Source organism: Strigops habroptila, chromosome 2 (genome assembly GCF_004027225.2).
Source record: "Strigops habroptila isolate Jane chromosome 2, bStrHab1.2.pri, whole genome shotgun sequence".
NCBI lineage: Eukaryota > Metazoa > Chordata > Aves > Psittaciformes > Psittacidae > Strigops > Strigops habroptila.
Genome location: NC_044278.2, coordinates 10,500,867 through 10,524,993, shown reverse-complemented (window position 1 = coordinate 10,524,993; position 24,127 = coordinate 10,500,867). Strand labels below are relative to the sequence as shown.

The 24,127-nt window shown below is 42.9% G+C and overlaps 1 protein-coding gene across 1 annotated transcript in view; it reads left to right on the top strand.

Annotated features, from left to right (window-relative positions):
• Positions 1 to 24,127, top strand: part of CASR (calcium sensing receptor) — a 74,187-nt gene that overhangs the window by 25,842 nt on the left and 24,218 nt on the right. Inside the window, exons 2-4 of the mRNA XM_030471968.1 lie at positions 9,605 to 10,050; positions 18,132 to 18,438; positions 21,310 to 22,191. Coding sequence (XP_030327828.1) covers positions 9,866 to 10,050; positions 18,132 to 18,438; positions 21,310 to 22,191 — 1,374 coding nt within the window. The 5' untranslated portion in view covers positions 9,605 to 9,865. The remainder of the gene's footprint in view (positions 1 to 9,604; positions 10,051 to 18,131; positions 18,439 to 21,309; positions 22,192 to 24,127) is intronic.

Sequence of the window (24,127 nt, the reverse complement as noted above, 5' to 3'; positions counted from 1 at the left end):
ACAAGGATGTAGAGTGCCTTCATTCTGCAGAGCATTCCCAGGCTTGCTTTCTCCGTATAGTCACTGCCCAAAAATCTGGAGTGGGGTAAAGTAGCTGTCACTGAAATGCACATTCGTTAGTGTGGTTGGTGGGACTTTATTTAGAAACAAGGACAGTTGAGGACACTAATTTCATAAAAAATGGTACCTTAGAAAAAATATTTCACCTCCTGTTTTACTGCAACTTTTAAGGCTCCTAATCTCCCTTGTACATGAAGACAAAAATCATTGAAACTACTGAGAAGCCTTAGACTGATCTTATATCTAAGGTATCTTTTCACTTTAATCAACTGATAAAATGGTAGGCTTTTAACAGGAGGGATAGGAAACAACTAAGTCAGTAAACCATGACTCAGCAAGAGAAGGTCAGAGTCTAGAACACAGAGAGGCAAAACAGGACAGCTTTAAGATGAAGACAGATGGATTCCCTGCTTCCTATATTCTCTAAATCTGAGATTGCTCAAAGGTCTGGTGCAACTCACAGCATAAATTAGAGTAGTTAATAACTGGTGGGTTTATGGCAACTTCCCAAAAGGCTGCAGATCAGGTGCTGTGGCTCTGGAACTCCCTAGGATTAGGAAGTCCCTCCAAGCCCTGCTGTTCTGCCATGGCTCCCGTGCAGTGCTGTAGCTCCTCAGCATTTCTTGCCAGTTCATTAAGCCATGAATTTGTCAGATGTTGTTTCTTGTCTAGTCATTTCCCAGTGAGTGCTGGGGTGCAGCAGAGTGCTTTGCTTGGTAGGATGATACCTTGGTCACCTCATGCATTTCAGTACTCCCTGTGTATGCGCATACACTTTTGCTGCGCTTGTAGTGAAGAAGTCACAGGAGTGGAAAGATGAGAAGTTGCAGAACGGTCTTAATCCATTCCAGTATTTGTTTCAGAACTTTGTGATATGTCTTGTAGAAATGAGCTTTAGCTCTTACTGCATGAAATTCTTACCCTTCGGAGGAATAAGAGCAGTCATGCCTATAAGGTCCTTAGAGCTGCTTCTCAGGCTGGCTTACAGCCATGCCTATGTGGAAATGGCTCCAAAGACATAGGTCACCCTCCAGAAAGATTTCCACCAAGTACTCATGGCTCAGAAAACACTTACAGCTCTGTGTTAGCTAATACATCCCTGTGTCTGCTAACGATGTTCACTGAGTGCATTTGATGAGTCTCTAAGGTATTTTCTATTACCGCTTCTGTTTCTGTTTTTTGCTTTCCACCACCAGCAAACACAGAATTATTTCCACAAAGGGATATCAGTTCCCAGGACCCAGATTACACTGATCAGGGATTTTGAACATGATACTGATGCAAGTTACTTGAGAAGTGTTATGTGAATCCCAAAGAAGAGTCCTGGTTGAAAGGTGGTTGCTATAGAGCCATGCAACCCCAGCTACATTGCTTGGCATGTGATTGTGTGCACTTTATGAGCCAGTGCTGAAGTGGGAAGAAGACCAAAGGCCTCATAACCCCATATTAAATCCACACATGGTAAATGCTGCCTGTGGGCAGGTTTGGATTTTTACCTGGTTGTGCAAGAGACAGGAGCTGTTGCTCTTTTGACTGCTGTTCCTACCACCAAATTCGTTTGAGACCCATTGAAAAAGTGTTCTGGTTTCCTTTTTCAATATCTGCAGTTCCCCAGAGGCTCGGACAGGACTCTGAGGCTCTTACCAGTTTAGGCTTCCTTGTTCTCAAGTAGCTGTGTTGAACAGAATATCAGCAGTGATACCCTAGGTGTATTTCTGCCACTTTGGTATTTCTTAGTGCTAAACATGGGTGAGGGTGTGACTCTACACTCTTTCATAGTAGGCTCTTTATTACTTAGACACCAGTACATGAACTTAGAAGTAAAGAAAAACTAATGGTATGACTGCTACATGAAATAATGTTATAGGTATGGATATTCTAGAGATTTAAATGGTAACTCACTGGCAAACTTAACAATGTTGGGCTTATCAGATGTAGAGGAATTAAATGTGATACAATTGCCTGGTTTACTATATTTTTTAGAACATTTTATTTATCTTGTAGAATTGATAATGTTACTCTAGGACAAGTGCTTCAGTTTTTCATGGCCAACTTTGGCCATGCCTGAACTCTTCCTTGTCTGTTGAGAGCAGGTGTGTTGATCATGGCTTCAAGCTTACCATGATCTAACTGTATGCCTTGCATCAATAATTTCAAGGTACAGCAGGATATCTGCTGAGGAATTTCTGTTACTTCAGCAAGATACAACTCTCGGTTAGAGTGAGGCTTAGTGAATCCCAGATTTAAAAGCCACCAAAAACCCTAATGAATTATTCTGGCACCTGCATTATACAAGGTATAGCTCTCCAGACAGTAATTATTTTATCACATGAGCAGGTTCTGACTGAGGTATACTGGATCTTCTAGAAAGATACAGAAACATGAAAACTTGAACAAGCAAAAGCTGAAGAGGTTGTGCTCAAAGCAGCATCTTCTGAGAAAGCAGCATTTCATCAGGAAACAGTGATTTGTCAAAAGCAAGCAGCTCTGTGGAAGACTCCTGGTGGGACAGTGCTTTGCTGAGGTGCACCTGGAGTTCCCACAAGCTTTTGCTTCATGCCTGTCAGGCGCCAGGGGGTGGGTGAGCAGCTTGGCTCCTCCAAACCACCCAAAATCGCAGCTCCAGGGCAGTCTCATGGGCAGACTGTGCTGGCCATGCACATCCAGGCCTCCCAGAGGCAGGACGACCCTGCTGAATAGGCTGTGTGGAAGTCCAGGGTCTTCTGGGTCTGGGGCAGCCCTGTTGCCATGGCCAGTATCAGGAATCTTCCCAAGATCTCTGCTGTATAAAGGTCCTCAAGTCCAGGAGACTCAACTGAGCTTGAGCACGCTGGTTCCTTGTTGGTATTGATGTTGATCACACAAATTTAGCAGGTTCTACCTTTGAGCTGAATGGGAGGGAAGAGCTTTTGGAAGATGAGAATTTTCTCTCCTGTGAGGTTTCATGGCCTTGTGGATATAAACATGCACAACTTTGCCTTGTGTTCAGGTGATGATCTACCATAAGTTAACAATATCATGCTGTTCCAAAAAAGACAAGTGCCATGCTGAGATGTATCTACAGGGCTGTAGCTTGCAAGGCACATGAAGTAATCCTACCACTCTGCTCAGCACCGGTAAGGGCCCAGCAAGGGCACTCTGTCCATTTCTGGGCACTGGTCTGCACTAAATGTGGAGACATGCTGCAGAGAGGCCAGAGGAATAAAACAAGAATAATCTGAGCTCAGGAAAACACCTTTATGAAAAAGAAAATATATATTACATTTAAGTTTAGTTTGCTTGGTCTAAAAAAAAAATCTAGAGAAAAGGGGAGGTGAATTGGTGAATTAAAATCCTAAATAAGGCGATTATGAGTAGGGAGGCACTGGACTGCATGTGATAGATGGGAGAAGACAAGCTTAAGTTGCAACATAAAACATCCAAGTCAAATGTGAGAAAACATTTGCCTCAGTAAGAGCAGAGAAGCATGGGAATAGGCTGGCTTGAGTGACTGACAGGACTTCCTCCTCAAAAGGTTTTAGAGAAAATATGCTGGGAGCAGCACTACTATTGCTGAGCCCTTGTTAGGCTAAGGTACAGGCTGCATGACCCCTTGAGATCCTTTCCAACCCAGCTATTATATGAATTTGAGCAGCTGCTGTTTAAAGCTGTGGTTAGTTACTGTTTCATTAAGTACTTCATAAGTAATATATGCTATGAGTCTGCCATTCAGCTTCTTGTCATCCACAGTAGAAAGATTCATTGAACATTTCTGGCTTTTCTGCATAGTTTGATCTGACAACTAAAACATTCACCATCCCTGGAAGCGCTCACAAACTGTGTAGATGAGGCCCTCAGTGACATGGGTTAGTGGTGGCCTTGGCAGTGCTGGGGAACGAGTGGACTTGATGATCTTAGAGGTCTTTTCCAACCGTGTTGATTCTATGATTGTATGATTCTAACTAGCATGGTACCGATTGCTGCAAGCCTTGACAGTACCTCCTCAGGCACTGTTTCTGTCATGACAGTAGTGGCCTGATGTCTCCCCCTGTTCCTGGAACCACTTCAACTTCCTCTACCAGAGCTTAGGTGAGATAGCTGCTACCTTACTTCCACTTCCAAGAGAGTTCAAAATCGGAATGTCTGATAGTTATAAAACAGAGTGGAAAAAAAGTATTAAGCAATATTTTGAAAAAGTGGAGAGGATTAAAAATAGGGCCATTAAAAAAAATTTATTTATTTTTTATATGTTTCTTGCAAAGGAATTCTTATGGAATTGTATTTGCTGAATATATGTACAGGGAGAAGGTGTTCTGCATTGAAGAGCTCATGATGAAAGAATTTTTGTGCTAACAGTAAATAATGTTTTAAATGTAGAAATACTTGCAAAGGAAACAAATAGCAATGGATTCCAAGCTGCCTTCATAATTCAGATGCTTGTTAATTTATTCTTTTCAATTTATTAGCTGATAACTGTGGGACCCCAGTAATTTGTTCTCTTAGTAATATAATTTCCAGCTATATTTTGCTAAGTTTTATGTCTTCAGGCATGCGTCAATGGGTAATTCAATCTTTGGCTGCATAATGCTTTCCTTTAATAAGGAAGAGGCTCATAATCTTAATCCAGTTAAAGAAAAGAGAACTGAAGGAAGATTTGCCACGACAAAAGATGATACTAGAGGATATTACCTTGGGGTACTGGCAGGAAGCTAATAAACATTCATCAGGAAATCAGTATCTTCAAATATTTTCAACCTCAGGCATTGAGAGCACTTGAAAGCAGCTGGGAGACCTCTATCTCCTATTAAATGAGTTTGAGATACTTGGTTTCCCACCTCTAGTTGATATTTAGGTACAGAGAGTTATAAATTTTGACACCGAGATTTACAAGGTGCTGGGCAAATGGTTTTGTTTTTTCTGGCTATCATTTCGTGCCAGAGCATCTTTGGACATTGATCCCTCAGTTTGCTGCCTCAGGGATGTGTTTTATGTATCTACATCCCACATCCCATCTTGTTCACAGACAGCACCTCTGATACTATCTCAGTTCTGTGTCCTGTCCCTGAGAATAGCTTGTTCCAAAGTATTCAGGGGATACCAAGTTGTACCATGAATCAATAACTTTGTTTTCATTGAATAATCTCTTGTGATGCTGTCAAATGACATCTTGGAATACTGAGTGCTGTAAACACTGTTTTAAAATGAACCCTATTTTATCAGTTTAGATCTTCCAGCTTTGTCTACTGTGAGAAAAGAGAAATAAGAATGTGAATTTACTCTTTCTACACTTAAAACTTCAGCCACATACTGTCTGGTGGCAAAGAGTGGTTCCTAAATATTCAGTTGCATCAGCTCAAACCCCTCCATAGCATCCCAGAAAACTAAATTACATTGTCTGTCTGTTCATGATGAAAACAGTTTCCTTTTTCATAAGCAAAGAACCCCGAAGGTAAAAGAAAGTGTTATTAAAGGAAAAGCAGAAAACCGGTAATAAATCAGGAGGCTGCGGTCTCAAGCTTACCCCACAGCAGACGGGGAAGTCACTGATCCCATCCCACCTTGGCTGAGTCTTATGTTTGGTTCCAGGCTCAGGGGAACCCATACTGGCCTCCTCCATCGCTGCCCCTGAAGGAGCATGCAGTCAGGTACCTTTGCCAGCCAGGAGGGAGACAGGGGAGGGGATGCCCTAGGCTAAATAGCATTAGTCAGACCATCACATCTCTTTGTTGCTTCCCTTCAGAAATTATTCTCCCTGCTTCAAACATCTGTCTTCTAAGTCCTGACCCCACCTGCACTGGCCCTCACCTCAGTATAGCTGAATCAGCTTTTTACGTGCTGCTTCTTTGTTTTAAAACTAGTGAAAGAATTAAAATCCAGACCCCTCTTCCTCTTGTTTCCCTTTCCTAGGGCTCCTCCATGCTTTCCTGGAAGGCTACATTGCTGACCGGGGTGACCGCCCCAGCCTGCCCCTGAGCACAGCAGGGTTTGCCCATTCCTTACCGGATGGGATTAGCAGCATTTTAGTCATATTATCCTCAAACCTAAACAAGAATGCTGTGCCCTAGCACAATTGCTGTGCCCATGATGATGGCTCCCCTGCACCCCCTCAATCTCTAACAGATGCAGGCAGAGGGCTCCCCGTAGAAAGTGGCCTCTGGCCAAAGTTCTAGGTTGCTTTTCTTTGCCCACAAGTGTCAGCCATGAGCTCTTGCCTGTCACAACAGGCTCCATGTACTGTTCATAATCTCAGGTCTTTTCTGCTCTTCCCTTTCCTTTGTATCCTCTCTTAATTTAAAGAGTGCCAACCTTTCTAATGACGAACTCACTCCTGGACACACAACTTTTTTGCTGGCTTTCTGAGCTGCTTTCATTTGTGCTATATGCTACACTGGGAAGGGTGTTTCTGAGCCAACAGTAGCTGCAGGCATATTTAGATTGACTTTAATAATACTGCCGCATTACTTCGTGGTTTTTAATCTCACTTTGCTACCCGGGAGAGCATTTTACTTATTTTTGACTGATTATTTTTACTGAACTGTCCAGAAGAGAACCCAATTTTAGCCTGTTGTTATTGATTTTCTTGTGACTGCTCATTCTGGAACATGCACAGGAGCTAATCAAAATGAGTGTAAAAATATATTGTTCAACTCATAGTTGCATCTAAGAACAGAAGCTCCCAGCGTAACTTTTCATGCCTGTGCCAAACAGAAACGGTAGTTAAGCAGGATGTGTATCTACTCAGATCAATGAAGCAGGCAAAGAGGCAAGTGCAATCAGTTGCACCAAAGGCAGAGCACACTCCTCCACTGGAATGCAACATTCACACTGGGACTGGCTGGACCAGAGCTCGTGTGATGGACCTCACTTGTCACCCCAGGCTTTCACAGAATATTTGCAGGCCCCAGAACAGTTCATGAGGGCCCTACCCACCTTTGGATGTGGTTGAAGAGCAGACTGAAAAGGAGGTGAAGCAGTTCAGCTGGAGAGCAGACCACTCTTTTCCTCAGGGCCCCCATGCTATTAGTTCACCCAGTGCTGGGAGGGTGCCCTTGGAAAGAGGGCTGCAAGGAGCAGGCTGACAATAGTAGAACAGTTTGAATATGTGTCTCCTTGCTGCCTGGTCTGAGCAGTGCTTGAGAAAAAGGACAAGCAGAGTAGCAGCAGGGATGCTCTGGCCATGGTTCTCCATGTGAGTGGAAACTTTCCAAAGTGGTCCTCACACTGGGGCAGTGAAGGGGCTGTGAGCAGATGTAGGCAGCATGCATGATATACTTGAGCTTCCCTTCTGCAGCATATCTGATGCACTCCCGAAGCACTAACCTTGCTGCGCTTTCACCATTCTGTCTGGCTGTCAGGAAGGTTAGCTATGTGTCAAGACAGGGGGCCATGGTGTAAAACACTTTCCTGCAGCTGGCACTCCATGTCTTTCTTCCAGCCACAAGCCCAGAACACCCATTCATATTTCTATGGGGCATCAGATGGCAGGAGGGCTTTGTGAACTAGGACAGAATGGAAGGTGTCCACAGCTGACTGCAGTGATTGTTTGCCTTCCAGAAATTTGCCTCATAGGATGTGGCAGAGTTAGCCTCAGAGAGGTGGAGAGAGAGAACATCCATCTAAAAAATGTCTGATATGCTTTTTCATCTTTTCTGAATCCATAAGTGGCGGGAGGAGGATGACCTTTCCATAGCTGAAATGTGACAGAGTGTTTCCTTCCTTATTCTGTTGGGCACCAAAGAACCAAGTACTACCATCCATCTGTCAAGAAAAATGGGAACCCAAAAGCTTGGGGACACTTACTTGTGGCACTGCTCTGTCAACACCTAATCCTGGCTCTGGTTAAAGTTCAGTCATCCTGCTGTCAAAGGGCCACATGCCAATACCAGTGGCTCCTTAGTGAAGGGTACCAATCAGATGTTAAGACAATACACGAGTGGTAGACAGTATTGCATCCTGACTAGAGTAGTGCGACATAATTCCAATTGCTTGCCAGAGGAGCATCTTGAAGTGTTCGACTGCCAGTGTCAGCAGCCACTGGACATTTCATGTCCATATTTTAGATTTTGAGAATGGTGTTGAAATCCCCAGTCAGGAATAGGGATCTAAGAGTCAAGTTTGTAAAAAATGGGAGTTTCTGACTTTGGATGGAGTCACTTGGATGAACATGAAATACGTATCTTTTCACGTGAAAACCTGTATGTTCCTACGAAATCTCTCCATGTGACTCCCCATTTCCTGGTAGAAAATTGTTTGCCTAGATATATTTTGGTCTCTAGCTGAAGATTTGATTGCCCTTGCCAATAAATTGCGCTTGTTCAAGCCAGGACCAAAGAACAATTCAGAGTGGACCTACCACAGAGAAGTGCAGCATCTACCCAGCTGTCCAAGTGTGTTGACCACAGAGCATGAGAATGACGTGAGCTTTGTCTCTTCTCCCATTGACTGCTGCATTTGGACCTTCATTTTAACAAAAATGTATCAATATTTACAAATGCTTGGTGGTCATACAGCATATGTAATCATTAAGGCTAGCTGCTAGAAGAACCTTCATGATCAGAGTGTTTCCCTGCAGTATCTCCTTTTTTGACCTAGGTAGAGGTCAAATCTGTCCAGGTACATTTAGTACGTAAGTCATCATCCTCATAAGAAGATTCCCAGCACTTGAAAACTCTTGATGACTTGCTTCAGAAATTCACTGTCCTCAGGATTAGCAACATATGCCTAACTTCTATTCTGAATTCGACTAACTTCAGGTTTGTACTACTAGCTTTTAGACCTATTCCAAATAGGCTGAAGAGCTGTGTATTGTGATTTTTGTGTGCTACTTCCTCCCCCATAGCAATATCCATTTTCATATGCCATAATTAAGTTAGTTCTTCCTTTGGCAGGCCTCTAGATGTGCTGCAGAGAGAATATATTGAGCACAGAGAAACTGCAGTATTTCTTATCCCAGGATGTAGGCTTTAAAGCTCTACAGCTAAGCTTCCAATGACATGATCACCAAACCTTTCAAGCCTTCATGATTCCTTATGGAGAAGTATCTGGATTTCAGAGGCTTCCCTGGAAGCCATCTTCACTTTCAATGAGAAGGAAGTCTTTCTTGTGCCCTTGTTTCATTTTTAGCAAGGATAAGTTCAAACCAGAGAGTTAAGAACAATCAAGGGAAAGGAGGGGATGGACCAACATCAGAAGATTATCATAGTTATTTGCTTAAGAGAAAGGTTTGATTCTTACTGCATTTGATGCACCCTTATTTCCCACTTGCCCATCCAAGTCTCTCACTGTGTGCTGTCTTCATGGATGTCCGATTACAGGTTTTACAGGTGTGACCAGAGTCACACAGAACCATAGAATCAGGCATCTCACACTTGTTTGAGGAGGTGTGGCTGGCATCACTGGGGTGCCTGGCTTACTCTGTCGGGGTTGCTATGTGTCCCAGGCAGGTTGTTGAGTGGGGGCAGACTCAGGGGCATACTGAGAGGTTGATTTGACAGAGCAGAACCACCATGGCAGCATGGGGCCCTGGTGTGTAGCTGGGATCACTTTTCATGTCTTTCTTTTACAGTTCTCAGAGATGGGCTCTCTGTAATGCTTTGGTTATGAAGAAAGAAGGACTGCTGAATTGTTGTTTTGCAATGGAGAAGACAGAGGGAGAAACATCAGCACTGCGGCTGCCACCTTGTTGCTTATCTCCCTGCAGACATGTGTCCCATATCTTCTCTGTGCTATATTAAGGAAAGGAAAAGCTTAGACATTACAATATCTGCTTTCTTACATCGTCTTTTCCAATTTCGCATCCTATAACTCCCTGGTGAAAAGAGGAACAATGACTTTATATAGCTGCTGCTTGATTCTTTTGCTATTTACCTGGAACACTGCTGCCTATGGGCCAAACCAACGGGCACAGAAGAAGGGAGACATTATTCTCGGAGGATTGTTCCCCATTCATTTTGGAGTGGCTGCTAAAGACCAGGATCTAAAATCAAGACCAGAATCAGTGGAGTGCATAAGGTAAGCCAGAAAAAGTTTTGCTAGGGAAGCCTTGACCTTTCTCAACTCCAGATGACATGCTATACGTTGTATAAATACACTCTGTGGTCTGATGCTTGCAGGGACAATGGGAAGGTATGGTGTAAATAATAGAAAAACCAAGTGTGTAAGGTCAGGAAGTGCATATGTTAAACGGTAACATAAATAATATTTGGACAGTGAAAGAAGGCAATCATTGTATTACTCAAAGCTACCAAAACGTGAATTTACTGATCTATTTGGCCATTCACAGTAGATACTTGAATAGTATCTGAAAATCAGCTTTCCTAGTAGGAGGGTGGAAAATAACCCACAGTGCCCTTAAGTTCATTTAGTTACAGTCATGCACAGCAAAATAGCTTAGAAATCGTTTTTCCCCCCAGTTCTGCCTCTCATCTTCTAAGATTTTACAAACTGTTCAGTTGCCTAAAAACTGAATAGATGAAAGTGAGATAGGTCACTGCTTTTTAAAAATTCCCACTGAACACAGAGATGTCTCTTTAGGACCTTAACACAGAGATGTCTCTTTAGGACCTTTACCAAGTCCCAGACTTGAACTCCTTACCCAGGCTTTCCTCACCCAAAGTCCTTTTTTTCTATGCAGATAGTGCATATAGGTTTTGTCTTCAGCCTTTGGCAGTTAACCCTGGAGGAAGAAATGCACATGAGAACAATTACTCTCATTATTGAAGTGTAGCCATTTTTAGGATGAAACATGAGGAATTTTTAACCTTACAACCTGACACATAATACATATAACAAATGGAAAGTGTGGCAGAAACTGATTGCAACTGAAATGTCACATAAACAAAATATAAGAAATTGATGTGGAATTTTGTCATGTCCATGCATGGGAAAACACTTCAGTGTTATGGGACCTTTTCCATAATCATATGTGAAAAATTGTGTATCTGGAATTCTTTGGACTGCTCATCCTAGACTGGGGACGTAGCACAGTTTTGTTGCAGATGGCAGTGAAGAATGGCTGACAGCATTCCTGCTATGCTTACAGATTTCAGGTGCAGTTTCCCATTGAGATGCTGAGCAAGACACGTCCATCTAGGTTATGACATCATCCCCAAATGCTTTCATATGAAGCACTCAGAAAGAAGTGCAATTAGACAGGGGTTCTTTTGACTTCTTCTGTGCATGCATAGGAAAGACATGAACTAAATGTATGTGGAATGTCTACTTCATGGAGCAAGAAGCTCTGCTAGATTTTCATCATTTGTTACTCTCCCAGATGATGTATTTTAAAAGTGGAATGCTGAAAAGCAATAGATGTTTTCAGCTTCATTGTCTTCTTCACCTACTCCAGGTGGCAAGCAGGACAGTGCAGGTATTTGCAAACTGAACATAGCTTTCATTTCTGTCAATGCTGAGCCAGCCTCAGTGACTGTCTTGACATGGTCCCATTATTAGAATGGATCACAGGAGAATGTTCCCCCACGAGTAGTAGAAGTGTGTGATTGCCAAAAGACTTTTTAACGAAATAGCACTGCCAGCAACAGGCAAATCCTGAAAAGCCAGACCAGCTGTTTTAAGGACACAATGGGAGATACTCCTGGGCAGCATTTGATCTGCTCAAAAGCATCCTGCACGTGAAATTTGCCTGGATAAAAATCTGTGTACCTGTTATCCCTGCACCAAGAAGCTGCAGGTGCAAAAGAGAGGAGTTAACTGAAGAAGAAGGCGTTTGTGGCACTTTGCTGCACTCCTTCAAGGAACTGGCTAAACTGTGAGTTGACAGCATAATGCAAATGGAAAGAGAATTCTTAATGAAGGTCAGAGATCTAGCTGCAGAGGTAGTAGCAATTACGACAGCAACAAGGATAGGATGGTTGGAGCAGAGAAGACTGGAATTTCCTTCATTGCAGATGTCTTTACCAGAAAATGTCCACTTCCAGGAAAGGTTTAATTCAAAAGAAATTGGGTTGAGAAGACTTTTTGCGACTGGCCATCACATTTTAAGGATGAAGATAATTACTCCATGGGACAGTTTATGTGTATTCCTTCTTACTGCTACAGTTAAATTGAGAACAGATATTTTTCCTGAAAGGATTTTCAATTTTCAGCAGCATTTAAGTCAGAAATTTCTTCTGGCTGGACTTGTACAGGGATCTCTCAACACAGCTGTGGTGGTCCTTTATGGTTTTGGGCTCTGTGGTTTGGTGGTAGCCTGTGGCAGGTTTGTGCATGCTGACTGTAGGAGCCCAATACATTCTTCAAGTCATGAGCTAGAGTCTTTCATATCATGTTTGAGTTTCTTCAGTTCTAGACAATTGCCTGATCTGGAATGATTGAAATCATATTTTTTTGGGGGGAGGTAGGAGGGTGGAAAGGCTCCAGTTTCTTCACAAAGTAAAATCTCCCCAATCTTGTAGTGTCAAAAACTTCTGTGAGGTGGGAAATCTGCTAGAGGTGCTTAAGTGTGGCTGTACCTGGCCAACCCAAATATGCTGTATCTGTCCCATACCTTTGACTGTCCTTGTTGCCCTTCTCTGAGCCTTCTCCAGCACTGCTGTATTCTTTTCAAGGCTGAGGCTAACCAGTTTAGACCTGTCCCCGTTTCAAATGTCTGTGTACATAGGAAAGCGTCTCATATCACATAAGAAAATTAGACCCAGGTCACTGTAGGAGTATGGGCATCCTCTGTCTTTCCTCATACTCTCCTCCATTAGGCAGCAGCAAGGCATCAGACCATATGAAAAGCTCCTTGCTTTGAAACCAAGAAAAGAGACCTAAGGGTCCCGCTGAAACCCTGTGGGTGGTTGCCCCGGTTTCTTCTGGAGTTCAGTATCAAACAATTTAAGGTAAGGTGGCTTTTCCTTTCTTTTGAGGACTGTTCAACCTGATCTGTGCTGTTTGGACCTTTTTCCACACATTTATCTGTGTTCGGTGGCATATCTGTGCTCCCAAACAGAGCTTCTCAAAATGGGTAGGACAGTTGCTGTACCGTTTTTCACTTTTCACACTTCTCATGCTTTTTCTCCCCAGCTCAGCATACGTACTGGCCTGAACCTACTGTGCCTACCTTGCACTTGATTATATATACATAACTCAGCAGCGAAAGGAAAAGAGAACAGTAACAGTCTGTTCTCCATTCTTTTTGGCAGATTTTACTGAAAATACATCTTCATGCTTTAAGCAGAGTTGTAGAGTCCAAAGTGAAAAATGACTCTTGATTTTGCCACACCAAATGTCAGATAGGAGTACAGAAAGTGAGAGCAATTTAGTTTCCTGTTTATTGCTTAAGCAATCAAGTATCCCACATTTGACATAAATACACCTTCTGTCTATGTAAGCCTTAGGTGCTGTTGCAGCAACTTTCCTTGTAACATTCTCTGATGCGCATCTGATGTGTGCAGTGGAGACAGTGGCTGAGCACAGCACAAGCAATCCCTGACCCCCATTCTCTGTCAGCATCTGCAAAGGCCTATTCATAACCTGATCCCTCTGTCAGTTCTTTTTTTCAGGTAAATTAGCAGTAGTGGTAGTGGTGGTATCATTGATGTTATTGTTATCATTATTGCATGGATAGGCCATACCCATGTGTTCCTCTTACTGTAATGAACTGCAATGAGGAATGTATCTTACTGAGCTGTGATACAGTGTGGCCAATATGGTGTCACTAGGTCATGGTTTTTAGTGCATATTTCCAGTATTCTGATCCGCAGTCAGGCCAAGGTCCCACACTGTGGCACACAGCTTTCAGCTGTGGTGAGACATCATCCCCATGTCATAGTGCAGGAGTTCACAGAGTATGGCTCTGGGACATGTTAGCTCACTGAGTCTTTCTGTCCATCTGAGAGAACAGAGTTTTAATTCTACCCCTTGCAGACATATTTGCTAATCCTGCTGCAGCACTCAATACATAATAGGATATGTAACATTTCCTTTCTAGACCAAATTATTTCCTTTTTCGCTTTTCATTCCACCCACCTTCTGAGTTTTTAATTTTTAATTTTCTTTGGTCTGCACAGGACCCATAGTACTAGCTTGGAGGAGTGGTAAGCAACTCATTATACCTACCAACTGCAGGAATCTAACAAACGACTGAAGGTCTCCCCTTTGCACAGCTTAGTAATAGCAGTGGTAGTAGCAGCAATAACATGTAATTAATGTACTGGAAATCTAGAGAGAACAGAGAAATTAGTATGTGCATACAACCACTAGAGAAAGAGGAGTACTGGCATGAGCCGAGAGGCATATGCAGGCTTTGCCACCATTCTTGAATAAAATTACCTGTCAGATATGGGAGGGTAAGTGAAAGCTGTATTTAGAGCTTTCGCATTACTTTCTCCTTCTTTTCCTTCCTATTCTGTTGCTTCTAGTTTAGTGCCTTGCAAGTGTTGATAAATGAAGATCATGAATTCACATGAGACTGTGAATTCTTCCTTTCTGACCAACAGGGATCAGGACTAATTTCCATGCAGGATCCAGACAGTAAGAACTGTTCAAACCAAACCAGACAAACAAACAAGCAAACAGGGGATGAAGCTATGGGGATCTTAAACCATGCAGTGAGCTTGTGTCCTTTAATTTACATACTCTTGTAACATTGACTGGAACAGTTAAGCCAGCCTGAGCATCCCTTGACAGACACATTTATACCAACTAGAAAGAAACCTGTGGGCATCAGTGAGATCTTGCGAAGCTGCTATTTAGCAATCTGAGCTGCTGCAAAAATAATCTGTCGCTTGCAGATATGACAATTGAAATGAGAATTTGTGGAGGAATTGTTTCTGATTTCTCTTTCCCTGTTTGTGCTCCTGCCTGGGAATAAAAAAGATCAGTGGGTTGCATGCTCTGACAGGTGGGAGAACAGGCATCAGAAGGAAAACCTTTAAAGAAATGAGAGTAAATAAAAATGCGTATCTACACCTTTGGGCACTGAATCATTTCCATTAATCTCTCATTTAGAGCTTAATGGCCATTTTTCATAGTACCACATCTCAGAAATGTTAAAATACAAGACTATTGCCAACATAACTGTAAAGTAATATGGCAGAAAATAAGTTTTGGAGGCTGCTTCTTTTGCACCAAGAAAAAATCAATGGCTGTTTAAATATTCTGAAATTCTAATGGAAAGTTTGCTTCTGTTAGCAAATCCTTTCCAGTTTCTTTATGGAAATTGCCAGTCAAATTTCTGAATAGTTGACAGAGCACTCCATCAATTAGTCATACTACCTTCTCTGAAGCTCTATCAGGTATTAGAGAAGATAGATCCATCCCATTGGATCCTCTTCTCCTGATCTACCGATGCTGTTATCAAAGAAGTACAACTGAAGAGAACTCCATGTCTCCTGCCCAGGCTAGTTTGAGATAAATTACCAAAAGCATCTTGGAGGCATTTTTGAGTCTAGCTCCCAGAACACACCCCCTGCCCTCCTTTCCCCTTCAAAATTAAACCAGTCCTAACTCAAGGCTGTGCTGAAGTACCAGCCTTAATCATCAGGAGCATTTGTCACAGAGGAAAATAAAATCTACTGTGTATCATGGGCCTTAGTCTGCATTTACTTAATTCAATGGCAAATATTTTCTTTGAAGTCAAAGGGGGGACAGTCCAGTTCTCACTGCTTTTGAAAGTGAGACCACCACCTGAAAACACCACCTTATGGTATTTTAAAAAGTTAAGCCAAACTGCTGTCAAGCAGGCAAAATAATTTTGTGTCATACTCCACCTGTATCATTTACTGTGAGGAGGCTTAAATTTACTTTTACACATACTCAAAACATAAAGCTTTCCACAGTAGTGAAGTGGTACCTTTGAACTTCCCAGCTTCTCAGCAGTCTTCTCTTTAAATATAGAAAATGCTTTCAGATTTTTCTCTTTTACATGAGGAGCCTGGATACAGGGGGTTTTGGGTTGGTTTTTTTTTTTTGCTTCAAATCCTATTTTCACTGTAATTAAAAATATCTGTAAACACATTTAGCTTTTTTAAGAGAAGCGTCACAAAATCCCTCCTTGCTGCCATTCATCTCGTGTATTTCTGACCACGTGAGGCAACACGGTGTGCCCAGCATGTCTTTTTTCTGTACACAACACTCACTGCCTCATTCACTCTGAGACTTTCCCTTTTATTTCCAAGCTTTCCCACTACATCTCACTCCTCAGTGGTTTGGAACTAGAAGAAAAGATCATCTAAATGACCAAATTACTTCTCAGAGTGACCCACACTCCCATGTTCTAAAGGGTGTCCTTAAAAAGAGTGATCTTGAAAAAGCTGTCCCTTGGGTTGTAAGTTCTAAGCAAGGATTTTTATTGGCCTCAAACATTTTGTACTGAAACTGTGCTGTCTGGATGTTGAGGTACAACTTCAGAGCAGAACTTCATTTGGAAGTTGGCCGAAGATGTCTGGAGCAGATGACAAAAGTTGAATAAAAGAAGTTTTTAAGACTTAAGGGTAAACCTGAGATGTGGTATCTTTAGAAATTGTGATCCCAGATGAATCAGCTAAAACTCCTGGAATGGAAGTAACGTGACTACGTTCATTCCGTTTGAAGAAGTCAGACACAGCTGACACTAACTGGAAGCGGTTCATTTAATCCAGCAATTTAAAAAGTTCGGATTATATATCTCGGAGATGGAAAGTTTATAATTTCATAAAGCTTATCTTCAGAAATCTTCACCTTGGTAACAGAAACATCTCTCAAAGCATTTCAAAATGGCACTCAAGTGAAACCTACAATTTACCATTTCATGTAGAATCTGTTCTTGGGCAGGCTATTTCCCCAGGCTCTTCCAGTTCTAGGAAGAGCCTGTCAGTTTCCCAATGGATCTCAAGCATAACAGCTTTGACACTTTCCTGTTTTCAGCTGCAACTCAACACAAAACTGCAAACTAACTGCTGGCCTGACCCATAGTGCATTACAAGGAAAGGCAGGTTTCAGTTCATGAAAGATTCTGCCATTCCAGCTGAATTACCCTAAAACACGGCAGCTTCACAGGCACACAACTGGTTGCTTGTGCAGGAGAAAACACAGTAAGTAAAATTTGAGAATAACATATATCAAAGCTTCTTTCTTCCTGCTGCTTTCCACAAAGAAGCTTCTCTGTTTTGTGGATGAGTAATCACTCACCCTGCATCAGCTTCTTTCACTGCGAGCCCTTGCGATGCTCTGAACAGGGACTCCCAGGTCCTGCAGCACACTTGCCAGCACTCCCCAGCTCTGGGTTAGCTCCATGCACTGCTGAGAGACAGTCAGAAAATTCAGCTTCTCCATTTTAGAGATTAGAGGAGGCTTCAAAAAATGCAATTTTTTCATAGGCCATCTCTTAGGACATCTTCTGAACTCGTGTCTAAAGCAAATGTATGAGAGCACTATAATAATGAGAAAAGTTATTCCTTCAATGAAAGCACTGAAGTAACTAATTAACAACTTAGTGAGTTACGCCTGGATTTCCATTTATAGAATGTCTGTGTTCTCTGGTACAAACAGGTTGACTGTGCTCTCTCCTCACAATGTGAAGTGTGTGATGTGAGGCCCCATTTCCCTGAGCAGAGCTCCAGTGGCATGCCAGTGCTGTGTCTCAGCTTGCTTTGCCTGCCTAAAGCCATGAGGAGCTGACACACCAAGCACCCCTGAGCCCAAGTCCCTGGCAGCATGATGCTCAGCACAGGCTTAGCACACACTGCCATCTGCATTCAGAAACATGTCAGAGGAGCCTGGAAGGAAACCTGGTAGGTGTAGCTTTGTGTCAGAGCATTTACTCAGAAATCACGAGATCCAGGTTAGGGTCCTGAGCAGAAGGGAAAGGCCAGAGCCAACCCTCCAGGCAATGCTCTTTTTCAACTTTCCCAGACTTTAGGCAACTTAGAAACCCCATCCTCATGACCTCTGAAGCGAAAAGTCAAAAACCAAACAAAACCTTGTAGCATATGCATACCTCTTCTGTAACTACTGGAGACAAAAGCAAAACTTTCCAAATTTAGTAGGATGCAAGAAATGGCATAAATGGCTTTTGTATCCGGAGTTCTTCACTCTGTCTTTGTCTCAGTCCTGGTCTCCTCTGCTTCCCTCCTTCTCACTCTATTTCATTGTTATTTTTGCTCCCCCAGGTATAATTTCCGAGGCTTCCGCTGGCTCCAGGCTATGATCTTTGCCATAGAAGAAATAAACAGTAGCCCAACTCTCCTTCCCAACATGACCCTGGGATATAGGATATTTGACACTTGCAATACAGTCTCTAAAGCCCTGGAGGCCACACTGAGTTTTGTGGCCCAGAACAAGATAGACTCCTTGAACCTGGACGAATTCTGCAACTGCTCAGAACATATCCCTTCCACCATTGCAGTCGTGGGGGCAACCGGCTCTGGCATCTCTACTGCTGTGGCCAATCTGCTGGGACTCTTTTATATACCTCAGGTATGCTTTTACCTCTCTTGTTTAGGTTACAGAAGTGGCCTGCCCCTCTGCTCTGCAGAGATTAAACAAAGGTTGTTTCATCTTTGCCATTTCACATAGAACCTCAAGGAGAAAAACAATACAAAATGTGGGGGGTTCTTACAGTGAAAATGTGTCTTGCTAGCTATTTGCAGTCCCCAAAACACAAAGGTTAGCAAGCAGCCAATAACAACATTCAGCCAACTTAGTCTTGGAGGACTAGAGTCCTTTGGAGTGGTTTAGTCTGCGAGCATGGGTATTTTAGGTCAGTTACTGGCAGTTGTCAGCCTTGACAGGTTAGTTGTCACGTTACTTCACCATGGTCACTGTCTAGTCATGCCCAACACCCACAGAACCCACGTAAGGCAGAACTCAGTCACTGCCAGCTACTCTTAGGTCTGTCAGCATCTCTGGTTATTCAGGTAGATGATCTGTAAAGCTGTTGCTTGTGCTGATCAGGTGCTGTGAAGGTTTCTTCTGGGCTGACCTGCCTTTCTTTTGCCCTAGGGCCTCCAAAACGGGGTTTGTGAAAGCACATGTATATGCCCCTTCTTGTCCTGGGGTCATCTGCGTGGTGGTGTAGTTATATCAGCTGCTGTGCCACAGCATCCTTCTTGCTGCATGCTGACTCTACTGGGGCCAGTGCTAGTATCCATGGTCCCATCTTTTTGTTTAACAAGCTTCTTGTTCTGCCAAGGCCATAAGTAGGAGGCCGGCATATTATAGCTTAATGTTGTTGCTCTTCCAAAGACAACTTTGGAAAAAATGCTTTGCCTTATCCATTTATGTGTTGCCTTGCATAGCCTCTTCAAAAATGAAGACAGGTGCCAGAGTTCACAAGACTCCCTGTAACAAGATTGTGTCACACAGTACTCTCTGTCTAACCTGAGATGATATATCTTTACTTCAGTCAGGGCTCCAATTCTCATCTGCACCACAAATGAAGAAGGAAGAATTCTTGACTGCCTGGTGCACAGTAATATATCTCGTCTACTTAATGTTATCAGTCTGACTCCCTTGCAGGAGTCTGAAAAAATGCACATTTGGTCTTTGAGCAGGGTAAAAGAACGGTTTAAGCTAAGATCAGTGTGTGCTATCTAGGTATTGCCGGGTGTAGCATTGGAAAGTGGTGTGTAATAAATACCATAATGGCATTTAAGGGGTATTGTTAATTTACACATCACATTACCAGCTGAACAAGGGCAGCCAAGAAGGGCTGGTAGGTTGAACTGAGTGTAAGAGATGTCTGCAGTTCTCAGACTTTCCCTTTGAACAGTGTTTGTGCTACCAGGCAGTAGTCATATCTAGAGGTTGCAGAAATGGGTAGATGTCAGGAGGTTCAGTTCTGGAACAAAATCTCAGCCAGATGGTTAAGTATGACGACTGAAAGCAGGCTTTTAAACTGCGAGTTGTTGGGCAGCATTAGAATACACGTTATCACTGCCATTTATAGCAAGGCCATTAGCAAATTCATGCTTAATAGACCCTGTGTTTCAGTACAAGTTGGAGGTATATTTTACGTTTAATGTAAGGCTCATTACTCATTCCGCTAACATAGAAACTGAAAATGTTAGGACTTCTGTTTCTCAGTATCTTCCCTCAGTGTACTCTTACAGCACATGTAGGAGTGTGGTACCTTGCAGGAGCGGGGTACCTTGCCTCTACCTCCTGGCAGTAGGATGTGGAAGATGACAGTAGCACTGAGCAGGAGCCTGTCCAGGGGAGAGTGTAGCTTTGTGAAAGGAGTATTCCATCCTTGAAACTGCACTAGGACACCTCCTTTTCTTCCTTCTTGCAGAAACATTAAATGTCAGAGTTTAAGGAGGAGATAAGGTTTTCTGTAAATTTCCACTTTGTACAAAATGAACTGCTTATGGAACACATTTTCAAATGTCTTAAAGAGTTCAAATGCCAATCTCAAAATACAAAGATAAGTGCATTTTAAAAGTTCTCCAGATCTTTAAACTATTCTTTTCTGGGTTTTATGGCTTTCTCGCTACTTGTAGAAAATTCAAATTGTATCTTAAGAGCATATGGCACTTGTTCTGATTAGGAAAAGAAAAAAATTATTTCTCAGTAGCTCTTTAGAAAAGGAAATAAAATCCCATTTTAACTGTGAAAAATGGTGTCTCATGGAGCATGGAATGCCTACTGGCTTCTTTGCTGATTCTGGCCAGCAATCAGGAAATACTGCTAAGGTAGTATTGACCATATTGACCATAACACTCCGCAGGGTCAAGGCGACAGATATACATCACATTCTTCTTACTTCAACTAGCAGAGATTGTATATAACATGCATAGAATGCTGGATGGAGCCTGTTTAAGGATGGGGACAGAGACAACGAGAGACAGAGAGAGTAGGTTCAGGATGGCAATACCAGCTGGCTGTCTCATCTCTGGTTGAGGCCAGAGGAAGCCTGCATTTTGTCAGAATTATCTGTATTTCCCTCATTTATCTAAAAGATACATTCTTCTTGTATGTGGATTTGGAAGAAAGTGCAGTGAGGTGGCTCACCTCTTCGCTACTCCTCCAAACTAGTGTCACTGACTCTCTCCCTCAGATCCTTGACCTCACAGGTGGACATGAGCTTGCTCCAGCCTCTTGGGTCCGAGCAGCTACAACTGTATGTGTGCCTCTGTAAGACAGTCGGCTACAAGAACACACAGACTCTCAGAGTGGATCTTGTGCAGCCGCAGGCTAAGAGTACGTGGCTGCCAGTGTGGTGCTCAGCTTTCTCTTCATCCCATCCGAGGTTACACAGGTTGACAGTGATGCTAGATAAATGTAGGCAATTCATTCCCAGGCAGCTCTCTTCATGGTGTGTTTTCCTTGTTTACTGTGCCCTCGCAGGTCAGCTATGCCTCATCCAGTCGTCTCCTGAGCAATAAGAACCAGTTCAAGTCCTTCCTCCGCACAATCCCCAATGATGAGCATCAGGCCACAGCGATGGCAGACATCATTGAGTACTTTCGCTGGAACTGGGTGGGCACGATTGCAGCTGATGATGACTATGGCCGGCCAGGGATCGAAAAGTTTCGGGAGGAGGCAGAGGAGAGAGACATCTGCATTGATTTTAGCGAGCTCATCTCCCAGTACTCGGATGAGGAGGAGATCCAGCAGGTGGTGGAGGTCATCCAGAACTCCACAGCCAGGGTGATCGTTGTTTTCTCCAGTGGCCCAGACCTGGAGCCTCTCATCAAAGAGATCGTCAGGCGAAACATCACAGGCAAGATCTGGCTGGCGAGTGAGGCCTGGGCCAGCTCTTCCCTGATAGCCATGCCTGAGTTCTTCCGTGTCATTGGCAGCACCATTGGCTTTGCATTGAAGGCAGGACAGATTCCAGGTTTTCGTGAGTTCCTGCAGAAGGTGCATCCCAAGAAGTCCACCAACAATGGCTTTGCCAAGGAGTTTTGGGAGGAGACATTTAACTGCTATCTCCCTGATGGCTCCAAAAATTCTCCATCTTCAACTTCCTTCCACAAGAGCCATGAAGAGGGACTGGGAGCTGGAAACGGAACAGCTGCCTTCCGACCTCCATGCACAGGGGATGAGAACATCACCAGTGTGGAGACACCGTACATGGACTACACGCACTTGCGGATATCCTATAATGTGTATTTGGCAGTATATTCTATTGCCCACGCCTTGCAGGATATATATACCTGTACCCCTGGGAAAGGACTCTTCACGAATGGATCCTGTGCAGACATTAAGAAGGTTGAGGCATGGCAGGTAAGTCTTTCATTTGTGTGCCTGTGCCATATACTTGCAGAAAAAAGACAAGCTGTCCCAGATGCCTTTTAGGGTGCCTTTCATAATCCTCAGACAGAGCGTAAGGCTCCTGGGACATTGGATATCACTATATGTGAGTAAGAAGCATACTCCCACCCCACAGGGAATGTAAGGTAAGTCGTGTAAGGTTTGTCTGCAATGAAAGGGGCTTAAACTAAGTTAAATCTTCTTGCATTTGCTACAGCCCAAAAGTGCACCCACAGACAATTACCACAGCCTGGCTGATGCAAGATAACTTGGTCATGTATTGAACCTTACATAAACAAGAGGGCCTGGAGAGAGCACCTAAACAAGGAAAACAGTTTTTAGAGTTCATTTTCTTCAGCAAGCTCTACATCTTTTACAATCCCACAGCAATTTTCTATACAGGCTGTATTTTTTCCCCCCAGTTTTAAGCTTATATAGGATCAAACTAAAACAGGTTAAATAATGAAGGAAAATAATGTGTGCCTATCGGGCAAATAATAGATAGCTGCTTTGATTTGGCAGTGATATTTATGAACTGATAAAATGATACTAACAACTTAGTCACATTTACCCATTTATTCAATGTGTGCTGCCCACCAGCAGGTGGATAGTATTCTGGCATCCTTTATGAATACTCTGTACCTTAGCATATGTTTGATTGTGTTATCTGATATTCAGTATGTGTTTTTAAACACTGCATTCTTAAATCTACTTCATTCTTAAATCAGATGATTAGCTTGTAAGGCTATCAAATGAAGATATGCCAGATCGGTAGCAAATTCCATTTGCCCCATTCTGGTCATCACAGAAGACTCAGGCCCAAACGTGTGTGAAATCAGAATGCCATGGGTGAATATTGACGGATGTGAATCACATCCTCATGTGCATGAATAATTTCCTCTGTTTAGGATAGTCTAACCAAAACCAAGGCTATTTGTGCCATAAACTTTGCAGATATTGGGTGAACATTTGCAGTGGGAACTGCAGTTTGGTTCCTGTCTAGTCTCAGTCAACTCAAAACATAAGTCAGGTCAAAGTAAAAGGCTTTGTCTTGTCATTTATGGGAAACCTGCATTGCTCTAGATACCTGATTTAGGTTTACCAAAACCACTTTACTCAGAGTTGATGAGTTCAGGGTTTGACCCTGATTTAGGGGAATTCTGTGATTGCTAGCTCTTTCTGAGCTTTCTGTCTTTCACAGCTATTCTGCTTTTCAGGAGCACGCTGGCAGAAGTGGGCAAGTCACAGGCAGTTTTAGCTTTCACTGTGTCGGTAAAAACAATCCAGAATAAATGTGGTTTTAATTTGCTCCTTTATGCCTTGTCAGCTTGGAAAGTAAAGCAGGATATTCATACCACAGCTAAGTAAGATAATGTGGTGTTTGTTGAGGATTCCACAAATGGGAAGAATGTCCTTTAATTTCTGTGTTGCTTGTCTGGTGCTGAAGGATGGCTGTACCAAAGTGTAAAGCATCCTGGTGATCTAGGCTTTTGGGTATGCATACTTGCCTTAAAGGAGGGAATCAGCATCAAGAAAGAGTATGTGGGGGATAACATGACTGGGCAGGAACAGTGGGTGCTACAAAGGAATAGGCTATACCTGAAATTACTACCATTATGTGGTGCTGGCTGTCAAGCAGATTCAATATTTGCGCATTTTTTCACTTCATTTCAAAATCAAACACATGAATAGCAGGTAAATGTCAAATTTGTGTGCACACCTACTTCATATCAGGCATTGTGGCTCATTACCCTCAGGAAGCTTTCCTCAGCCATGAGGTTAGTGAATTCACCTCACAAATGAGCATCCTCCAGCATCTGACAACCAGAAAGAAGAAAATCTTTCAGCTGAAGTCAGTCTCATTTTCAGTGGTACTTCTGCTGATGGTCAACACCAGCTCCCTGCTCTC